This window comes from Loxodonta africana, chromosome 3 (assembly GCF_030014295.1).
Source record: "Loxodonta africana isolate mLoxAfr1 chromosome 3, mLoxAfr1.hap2, whole genome shotgun sequence".
NCBI classification, from domain to species: Eukaryota; Metazoa; Chordata; class Mammalia; order Proboscidea; family Elephantidae; genus Loxodonta; species Loxodonta africana.
In genome coordinates, this window is record NC_087344.1 from 158,400,852 (window position 1) to 158,412,091 (window position 11,240).

Consider the following 11,240-nt stretch of genomic DNA (forward strand, 5'->3'; position numbering starts at 1 on the left):
GCGCCTGGTGGATTCGAACTGCTGACCTTTTGGTTAGCAGCCATAGCTCTAACCGTTACGCCACCAGGGTTTCCATGAAGAGCACAGATAGTTTAAAAACAAATACATAATAGTTTATTTGCAATACAAACTACTGAACTCTTTTTAGCTAATGGGGATGGGAAAAAGGTGGGTTATAAAATGGCCACAAAGTCCCTATGCTGGAGATTCCACCTAACAGCTGAAGACCTACCAACAGCTGTCAGGGTGTCGGCTAACTCCACCAATCAACACGGAGGAAGATACCCAGAGGGACAGGGGGGTAAAGTTTAAATGTGTGCGGAGAACGAAAGGGAAGATAGAGATAACCTCTACCTGGCATGTGTGAGGACTTTGTGGCCAGTCTTAGGGAAAAAGTGGAGAACTCTGCAGAGAAGGCATTCCCCCTCCACAGGGCTCAGTCCATAACCCTCTTTCCCCTCTCCCTCCTCTCCTCTCTCAAGAGAAAGTTAAACACTGCTACTCTCCAAGGTCAGGGCCTCTATTTGAGCCCCAACACCACTGTCCCAGCCTCTCTGGAGTCCAGGTCCAGAAGTTGTACTTGCTTGCCCCTCGTCAGCCTGTCCTCCTCCACGGGAGCCTCCCAGCTGGCCTGTAGGCTTGCTGGAGTCTCTCCTGGATCCTGTTCAAGTTGGTCTGGCCTGGTCATTCCCCCGACCTCCTCCCAGCACCACCTGCAAGAGTAGACTCTACTCCGCCTCAGTGTTCCTTACCCACCCCACCCACCCCTGTACTCCTGTGCTTCAGCTTCCCTTAACTGCTTGGTCAGATTTCACAGTCTGCAAATCCAAGGGCTCCTCTCAGTCTTTATCTTTCTGGTTTTTCTAAGCAGCTTTTGACAAGCCATCTTTTTAACAGGCCCACTACATCCATCCTCCTGGGCTTTGCTGACAGGACGCTCTCCTGGTTCTTCTCTCGCCCCTCTGATTACTCCTTCTAGAACTGTCCCTTCCATTCCTGTCCCCTAATGCAGGTATTCCCAAGGACCAGCTCTTGACCCTCCCCGCAGTCATCCAGGTGGCGCTGCACTTCCTGGGTGGGACTACCAACCACAGCTTCTAGTGCACTGTGCCGGACCCTTAGAGGGTAGGCCTGCACCTGCTTTGTTCACTGTTGAATCCCTAGCGCTGTGAACAATGGCTGCTGTGTAGTAGTAGGCACTCATTCAGTATTTGCTGAATGAATAAATGAGCCGCTCGCCCTGTCAACCAAGCGTCTCAGCTTCCGTCTTCAAACAGCATCCCCAAGCTGGGGCTAAAGGGCTGTGGTTCACCAGGTGAAAGACATAACTGCCAACCCTTGTCAAATCAGGGCACACACAGGAAATGATAATACCTGTGCGGCTCTCTGGGTGAACAGGGCTTCAGGTTGAGAGGCAGCCACTGGCCTTCGGGCTCCAGATAGATGCCTGGGGGCTGAGGGCACCAATATCATGACACACCTACAATGCCACCTGAAACCCATGTGGGTCCCTTGCCATGGTCCAGCAGCTGGAAAGTTCTGGCCTAGTCCATTTCCAAATAAGAACAAGGAAAAGCCATTAGTAGGGCATATTTGGCTTGGTTTCACTTTTAACATCCGAGAAGTCACCTATCTGCCTGCACACTACTTCTAGTTCATTAGGATTCAAAGGCAGCACCCACTCTGAAATGTGCCCTGAACCCTTAAGCACAATTCTGTTCTTCACGGTTCTAAGCCAAATTTCATTCCCAACAGACAACACTAGCCACACACAGTGCTTCTCCCCTTGCCTGAAATATTCTCAGTGATGCAAATGCTTTCACGTTCCAGCTGCTTATAAAGGTATGAAACAGGATGCAATTAAACCCCCAGAACATCGTACTTCAGCTTGAATCATGCTGCTTAGTGACTCCATAATCTAGCACAAACACTTAGGGAGTAGTGTGGAAAAATCAGCATTCAAAGGACACAAACGTACACACAGTGCCATCATCGCTAGTCTGCTGGAAATGACATTGCCCATACACGACAGAGTTAACTACCAGGTATAATTCTGTTGCTTCCCAAACACTCCAGTTGGTGATGGAGAAAAAACAAATTCCAAGATCTGAAAATCACTAGCCGTGCCAACTGCAGCACTTCGCCTTTTCCATAAGATAAATGACAAAGAATTTTTGCCCGTTCCAGTTATTTCCCCCAAAGCAGAGTCAAGTGGCCTTGTTACCCTACCTTTAAGGAACCAATGCAATTAAAACTGAATAGCTATGAACTGCACTGACAGCTTCCCCCCAACTTCACTTGATGCAGTGAGACACAGACACACACTGACAGATAAGCACACACCTTATTTAACTACCAGATATAGCCCCAGTATGAAAATGTACGTCAGTCCGCGGGGTAAGGAATCAGCTCTGCAGTTCATCACTAAAACAAAGTCGCCATATAAATGCTGACTAGCCCTATTGCCTTGTAAGGAATGATCACTGACAACTAGAGTTCCTATTCAGCAGGCTAATAAGAATAATTATAGCCAGGGCAGGCATTAATCAGCTTGGCAGATACAGGAATTCTGTTAACAAGGCTAAAATGAGTGCCAAGGAATCTCTGAAGGCCACAGCACTTCAAAGACCGTTAAGCTGGAGAGATTCACGAGCTCCAGCTTTCTGGAGAAGGCTGCATTTTGGCCCCTTTCCTCAGAACAGGCATGGGGACCTGCCAGGTGTAGCAGAGCTGTTGCCTCTCCGCGATGCTTTGGGCACCAGCTCCTCCCTTTAGGAACTGTGCCTGTGCTGTGCTCAACCCAGGCCCTTCTTTTCAAACACACTTGCGCTTTCAAACCACTGTCATCCCTTTTCTCCTGAGCTAATCTCAAGCAGGAGTTGCTGGTGGTGCAAACAGTTAACCCATCTGGTTGTTAACCGTTGAGGTTTGAGTCTACCTAGAGGCACCTCAGAAGAAAGGCCTGGCAACCTACTTCTGATAAACAACCATTGAAAACCCTGTGGTGCATGGTTCTACTCTGAAACACATGAGGTCGTTCGTCATGAGTCAGAATCCACTAGATGACAATTGTTTGTAGGGGCAGCGGTGGTTCAGTGGTAGAATTCTCTCCTTCCATCCAGGGGACCTGGGTTCAATTCCCAGCCAATGAATCAACTCGACAGCAACGGATTTGGTTTCACTTTTTTGGCACCTCAAGCACAGCTATCACCCGTCTGTCAGCAGAGGCTTACTTGTTGTTATGATGCTGAACAATTTTCAGCAGAGCTTCCAGACTAAGACAGACTAGGAAGAAGGGCCTGGCAATATACTTCTGAAACTCTGCCAGTGAAAACCCTATGGATCACAATGGTCCAACTGGCAACCAATCACGAGAAAGGCACGAACTAGGCAGCATTTCATTCCATTGTGCATGGGGACATCATGAGTTGGGGACGGACTTAACGGCAGCTAACAACAACAATCTCAAGCAACACATAGCATAAAGTTATGGCAAACATCGACCAACTTTTCCTCAACAGAGGCAGAATGGAGTTCTGGGATCAAGTCCTAGCTCTGCATGGAGTAATTGTATGACTCTGGACAAGTTATTACACTTTTCTGGGCATCAGTTTTCTTATGTGTAATACAGAGAGCAGAACAGTACCTTTTGCAAAGTGGCGTTGTGAGCATTAAATAAGAGAATGTATGTAAGAATCTGATGCTTGACATGCACTCTATAAATAGTAGCTATTGTTACTCTGTGCCTCTGAGGTGCAAAGCCCTGTGTAGAAGCTATGAGAAAAGAACAAACAAAATATCCAGCTACACATACATTATACATTCTATACGAGTGGCTCTGCCTGGGATGTAGTCAGTTACATCCTTTATAACTGACACAGAAGCTGCTATCTGTCCACTCAAGTCCATTTCTCCCTTCTTCCAGAGTAGCTGGCACCTGACTGCCTGGCTACTCCACATTACCCAGCTTCCTTTACGTGGCAGCACCTGACTGAATTTCATCCAAAGGAGTATGCATAGAAATGATGTGTGCCACTTCCAAGCTTGGCCCCCCAAGTCTCCACATATTCTCCTTCCTGCTCTTTCTCCCTTCCTGGAGCTGGAGTGATGATGATGCCAGTCATGGATGTGATGATCTGGGAAGCCACCGATTGCAGACAGCAGAGCTGCCATCGCCCGGGTGCCTGAATGTCTGTGTGGAGCAGGGTTCCCACCCCGAACTTTTCTCTGAAGCATCCCCTCAGGACTGTTATGAAAGACACATCTATTGTTTGAACCACTATGCTTTCAGTCTATTTGTTAGAGCAGTTCCGCCTACCTAATTAATACAATATCCTTCTATATTATTTGAATTTTTAAATATAGATGTATTATTTTTGTTATTTAAAAACTATTTCAATGGACTTGCAAAAACAAAAAAGACACGAACTAAGAGAACATCTTAATCCCACTGCACATTTTCCACACCTTCCATTCTTCAATTCATGCCATACACTAGCATGAGTTACCCTCCTCAGACCCAAACCACTGTGTTACACTAATCTCCCCTGCAAACTTCCAATGGCTAAAAGATATATACATTTATTCACTTAGTCGGCCGATATTAATCAAACACCTGCTATGTGCCAAGCATCCCGTTAGTAGTGAGGATGTGGCAATAAGTCCAACGTGGCCCCTACCCCTAGGAGATATTATCTAGATGAGGATTTAAACAAGAGATAATTCTAATACATTGAGATAAATAAGTGCTATGATGCGAGATGCTTAAGCTGTCCGGCAGTACCCAGGCAGGGTGTCAGACCCACCCCTCACGGTCCAGATTTCTCAGCACACCATGCAAAGCCTCCAGGACCTACTTCAAGCTCACCTTCCCGGTTTGTTCTCCCATTATATCCTCCTCCTCCCACCACCAACCAAAAAAAAAAAAAAAAACTCACTGCCATTGAGTAGATTCCAATTCATAACAACCCTATATAGTACAGAGTAAACCGCCACAGAGGGTTTCCAAGGCTATAAATCTCTAAGGAAGCAGACTACCGCATCTTTCTCCTGCAGAGCAGCTGGTGGGTTCGAACCACCAACCTTTTGGTTAGCAGCCAAATGCTTTAACCACTGCTCCACCAGGGCTCCTCTCCTACCTCCTGTTACATGGAACTTACATACCATGTCTGAATGAGTCATGTACTCTCACTTATTCAGACTTTATGTTTTTCCCCAGTGCCTGGAATGTTCTTCTACCCTTTCTTTCAAAATTCTAATTATCCTCAAGGTCCAGCTCAAATGTCACCTCTTCAACAAAACCAACTCCAGATCTCAAGTCAAAATGAATCATCCTCTTCCCCGCTTCCCACCAGAACTTGGTTTCCACATCAGGTATTTCATTCTGTCTTGTAGTTAGCCATTTTGTTATCTGTCCACCCTTCCCTCTGTCCACTCAGTAAGATGCCAAACATGCTCTAATGTGTGTTTTGGGCACTCAAGAAATACTGTATTGAATGAATGACAAGGCAGGTCAGACACAGGCAACAGAAGTTAAAACCTGCTCTATGAAGCTGAGCAGGTTCTGGCATGACTGTGGTAGTGGAAGTGGTTAGGAAAGACTCATGGAGGACATGAATTGCAGGGAAAAAAAGGAAATACAGAGCCAAGAGGAGAAAAGCAGGAGGGCCCATTCCAAGATTAAAAGAAAGGGGAAAGCTAGAAGGTTCAAATATGTCCTGTGTAAAGGACAGAAAAAGGTAACCTAGGATGAAGTTTCTCAGCGAGAGGGAAGACCAGGGGGCGAACATGGGGGGCAACACTTCCTTGGAAGAAAAACATAAGGAACCAATGAGCAAAGGTGGGACTCCCCAAACATGATCCTAAAGGACAATGATGAACTTAGAAAAACGGCTGGAGGAAAAAGCCAAGCAGGAAGATAACAGAAGTTATCTGTGTCGGGATCTGTCAGGATCTGGGCTAGGACAGTAACTGCAGCAACAGGAAGTCAAGAGGGCACGTCGAGTCTGTCCGGTAGGAAAACCCATAGTACTGAGGGACTATGTGACCGTGAAGGCCAAAGAGAACAGTGATACCAAGATTCCGCTCAGGTTGCAATACAGGAGGAAAGATGATATTGCTTATCCTCATATTAAGTTTCAGGAATCAGTACAGTGCTAGAGTGGTGTAAAACAGGGAGTCTTTCCCAGAGGTCAGGCTGCAGGCACACCGGGCACACCGAGTGAGCTCCTGTGGGGCAGTTATTGTGTGGAACATCAAGTTCAGAGAACTGTTAGGGGAAAAGGTGTTGGCTGGTGACATCACAGAAATTCTCTCCGTGCAGCTAACATGAGACACACAGCCAGGGCGGAATTCACTGTGTACAACCAAGACATCCCAAGCTGTGCCTTCCCCACATTTACTTTGTTTTTGCCGACCCCTCTTTGCCTCTTCTCCCTTTTTCTTCCTTCCCACAGTTACTCAGGGGCATTCTTTTCAAACTTCTACCTCCCCCCACCCTCTTAGCTGATGCACAGGCTGTAAACTGCCCAGCTCTAGGGGGAGTTGTCACATAAACCATGGAATGAATGGCAGCTCCTAGAGTTGTGCAGTGCACAATCTCACAACCACGGGCCATGGCCTACTTGACCTAGACACGGAAACCAAATGGGTGGGTGTGGAATCCACGTGCACCATGCTGAGAATATACATGTGTCCGTGGTGAAAGGGAAAGGCTAAAAGCACTAGGATCAGAGACCACAGACATGTCACAAAATTAAGCGAGAGATGTGGGAGCTTTCTGCACACAGGTTGCAGCTGAAGCAGTGGGGCTAGATGAGCTCTCCTAGGGAGTCAGCTTGAAAAATCCCCTCAGAGGTGAAGGAAGAAAACACAGCAGCAGCTAGACAGGCAGGGATCACAGGGATTGGGACACATGGGCCCTGGTGCCAGCAGGAGGGAGTGGCTGTGAGAGGCCTCCACTGGGACCCTCTGGCCATAAGTGCAGAACATTTACCCTATGTACAGCTGGGGCCTGGCTGGGGCGGCCGCCATACTCCATGCAGTCTGTGAAAGATTCAGATCTGTCTCCCCTAGAGATTGGAAGAGAACCTGTGGTCACTTCGGAGGATTCATTGACCAAAAGGATCCAGGATTATCCAAGCAGTTGAGGACCAGCCCTCATAAAAAAAAAAAATAGTGGGCACTTAATAAATGCATGTATGTCTGTGGCAGGTTAAGATAACCATGTGTATCTATTATGAAGAGGTTTTTGTGTGTATGGAGTGTAAAATGGGGCGGGGGGGAACCATGAAAGATCCCTTGGGTTGGTGACAGGGCGCTAGGTCAAATGGTCAAGAGGCACCAAGGGTTTCCGGGAAGGTGGAAGACAAGGGACAGAGAGAAAGGGAAAGTAACAGGTAAAAAAAAGTTGGGAAAGGCTCTTAGGTCTTTGTGTATAAATATGCTGCTTCAAGAAAAGCTAAGAAGAAATGACTGAAGCAGATTTAGTCATCACTGAAACGATGGAAAGACTCGTACCCCGCTTTTTATTGTAACACTCTGGGGCCCTGTGACCTTTGGAGAAGGAAGTTGGTGGATTCTCTCTCTTCTCTAGAAAGATACCTCGGCGTGGGTTTGTGTGAAAAGCAATTCTGTCCGTGGCGGCTATGGCGGGGCATATCAAAGATTCATATTTCCGCCCTCCAGCTGCGGACGCGGGCCGGATCGCAGGCACCTTCCGGGCCGGGAGTTCAAGGTGAGCCGGGCTCCCGGCGGCCAACAGGTAGGGAGGGCCGGGGGGGAAGCCAGCCACCGGCCACTCCCCACCCCGGCACATGTTGGGGAGAGGCTCGGCCTGGAGGCGCGGCGACCTGCCCACCGAGCGCGGGGCCGGGCGGATCTGCGCTTGGCTCCGGGCAGCCCCGCGGCCGCTGCCGCCCCCACCCCCCGGCCGCCCGCCCGCCGCAAGCCGGCCGGGCCTCCCGGGAGCGGCCCAGGGACCCCCGGCGGCCCAGGCCGCGCGTGGCAGCCGCGCCCCACCGATCCCCTCCCCCCGGGGCCCGGCAAGCCCCCGGCGCCACGCGGATCCCCGCGCGCACTCACCCAGTGCCAGGAGCGCCAGCAGCAGCGGCCTCGGCGGCAGGCGCCCCATGCTCGCCGGGCGGGAGCTACTCTCCCCCTCCTCCGCCTTCCCCGCCGCCTCTCCTCCTCGTCCTCCTCCAGCTCCGACTGCTCCAGAGTCAGCGCTCCTCCGCCTGGGCCGCGCGCCTGCTCCGCTCGCCTCTCGAGCCGATAAATCCCAGCGCTGGGGCGTACGTGCGCCCCTTTCTCCGCTCCCTCCCTCCCTCCTCCTTCCTTCTCTCCCCGGGCCGCCTGGGGACCGGGATCGCGGCACCCGAGCCGGCCCCGCCGATCCGAATGTGCAGCCCCGACCGCTTCCCGAAAGCAGAAGGGAAGAACCGCAGCGCCCGCCCGCCCGCGCCTCCCATCCGGCGCTTTGCCAGCAACAAACACAAACTTTCCCAAGCCCCTCCCCGCTCCAGGTAACGGAGGAAGCTCCGGGGCCACCAGCTTAAAGGGGAGGAAGCGTCGGATCCCACCCAGCTCTCCCCTCAGGGTCCCCACTCCACGATAAACTTTCCTCCGACCTTTAAAAGTTGGCCATGGCAAGACTTGTCTGGGAATCTCATCCCTTTTGCCCTATCCCGGGACACCCCGTCGTTGCACCACACTGGAGTAAGCCACGGGAGTCTACAAAGCCCTTAGGCTAACTCCTCACCCGGCTAACCCTCTCGTCCAAGCTAAGCACCCCACTATCCAGCCGCATGGCCCTTACTGAGAATTTTCAGAAAGGATCCTGACACCACCGATGACTGCCCTGACAGGGAACACAACAAAGAACCCCTGAGGGAGCAGGAGAGCAGTGGGATGCAGACCCCAGATTTCGTAAAAAGACCAGACTTTATGGTCTGACTGAGACTAGACTGACCCCAGAGATTATGTTAGCCCAAGACAGGAATCATTCCTAAAGCTAACTCTTCAGACAGGGATTGGGCTGGACTATGGGATAGACAATGATACTGGTGAAGAGTGAGCATCGCGGATCACTTAGACACATGAGACTGTGTCGGCATCTCCTGTCTGGAGGGGAGATGAGAGGGCAGAGGGGGTCAGAAGGTGGCAGAATGGACAAGAAAAGAGAGAGTGGAGGGAAGGAGTGTGCTGTCTCATTAGGGGGAGAGCAATTAGGAGTGTATATAGCAAGGTGTTAATAGTGGTTAAGTGCTACGCTGCTAACCAAAGGGTCGGCAGTTCGAATCTGCCAGGCGCTCCTTGGAAACTCTACGGGGCAGTTCTACCACATCCTTATAGGGTCGCTGTGAGTCGGAATTGACCTGAGGGCACTGGGTTGGTTTGGAGCAAGGTGTTTATAAATTTTTGTACTAGAGTCTGACTTGACCTGTAAACTTTCACTTGAAGTACAATAAAAACTAAAAAAAAAAAAAAAGGATCTTGAAAGAGCTGAAAGGACTTTAATGGCCATGGATTCCAACCCCCTTTATTTTAGAAGGAAGCACAGAAGCCTAAAGTGGTTAGGAGACAAGGATTCACAGCAAAGTGGCGAGACCAGAACCGACTCACCACTACCCTGTGTCTGGATGAGCCTTGCTGCCCTTGCTGCCTACTTCCCTCCCTCTCCAGGACAGTTATGGCACTCATTGGAGCAGCTTCCCACAAATACACTCGTTTTTTTCAAAACCCCAAGTATATTAATAGCCACAGTACTTCATATGGAATGCACTCTTAAGACTTTACATTTATTTCTTTAAATGAACAAAGTTGGTTGCCAATAGAGACTTCTTTTTCTCCTACAGTAGGGTTTTGTGCTTTTGATTTGAATACAAACAGCCCCAGAGTACTGGGAAATTAGTTAATGTGCATTGTTTAAAACTTCACAAGGATGATTCAAACTTACAGGGAGTTATACCCATGCCCCCTCCCACCCCCACAGCCTTTCATTAATATATGCAAATCCAAGCACAGATGTTAATGGGAAAACTGCCCAGTTTGGGGGAGGAGGGCACTGCTTTTATTCTGATGCATCGTTATTGCCATTAACAAGTACAGGGTTAGCTGGGTATGAACCCTCCTGAAAGAAGCTCCTAGAAACTCATTCCTGCTACCGAACCTTTGCTGAAGCTGTCCACCCACCCTGTAATTTCTTTCCCCTTTCTATCCCAAGCTTTTCCCAGAATTTCTCTGGAAAGTTTTGAAATTTAATTGATTCAAACCTACCTAATGCTAGGTCTTGGAAGATGCTGAAGCTACAGAGAAGGGTAAGACCTGGTCCTCCCGAAGTTCAAGTGCCGGCTCATTCCTGTTCTTAACCACTCAGTGCTCAATGTCTGAGCCACACATTTTGGCACTTGGTTGCATTCAGTGCAGCACCGCATATAATCTACTACTCCCTTTTTGGGTTTCCCTAGCCTAACCTAATCCGTTGCCATCGAGTCGATTCCGACTCATAGTGACACTATAGGACAGAGTAGAACTGCCCCATAGAGTTTCCAAGGAGCACCTTACGGATTCAAACTGCCTACCTTTTGGTTAGCAGCCCTAGCTCATAACCACTAAGCCACCAGGGTTTCCACACTACTCCCATCTCTGTCTAATAACGGAAGGGCCTGGAGACTGTCAGACTCTCACCTTGTTACTGCAGAGTAGATGTTTGCTAAAATTCTTGTTTAACAAACAAGTGCAACTCTGGGAATGTGCCTGACACACAGTAGGTCTCCAACAAATTTTAACAGAGTGAATTAATGCCAGGCATTGGGCTAGACCCTAGGGATGCAGAGATGACTAATGTGCTTACAATCTGAGGGGAGATGTGTAAATAAAGAAGGGCATCATGACTTAGTGTGATAGAATGTACAAGGTAGAGCAGAGACACAAGGGAGTGATCGGTCCTGGGAAAGGTTGTCAGAAGAACTTTCAAAGAGGGGATGACTTTGAAATGAGTCCTCAAAGATCAGTACGTCTTTGCTGTGAGGTAGAGGGATGAGCTTGCAATGTTGTTCTTAGTTGCCATGGAGTCAGCTCTGACTCATGGTGAACCCACGTACAACAGAAGTAGGTGCTGCCTGGTCCCGCATCATCCTCATAATCGCCAGCATGCTCGAGTTCACTGTTGCCTTTCAGCCTAGTGGGCTCATCTTCCAGCACTATATCAGATAATATTCTGTTGTGAGCCATAGGGTTTT

General features: G+C 49.2%; 1 protein-coding gene across 1 annotated transcript in view; it reads right to left on the reverse strand.

The window, feature by feature from the left end:
- PTGFRN (prostaglandin F2 receptor inhibitor) overlaps positions 1-8,389 on the reverse strand; it is a 100,651-nt gene extending 92,262 nt beyond the window's left edge. The window contains exon 1 of the mRNA XM_003409611.4: positions 8,083-8,389. Within this exon, the coding sequence (XP_003409659.2) occupies positions 8,083-8,131 (49 nt within the window). The 5' untranslated portion in view covers positions 8,132-8,389. The remainder of the gene's footprint in view (positions 1-8,082) is intronic.
- Between the last annotated feature and the right edge of the window lie 2,851 nt (positions 8,390-11,240).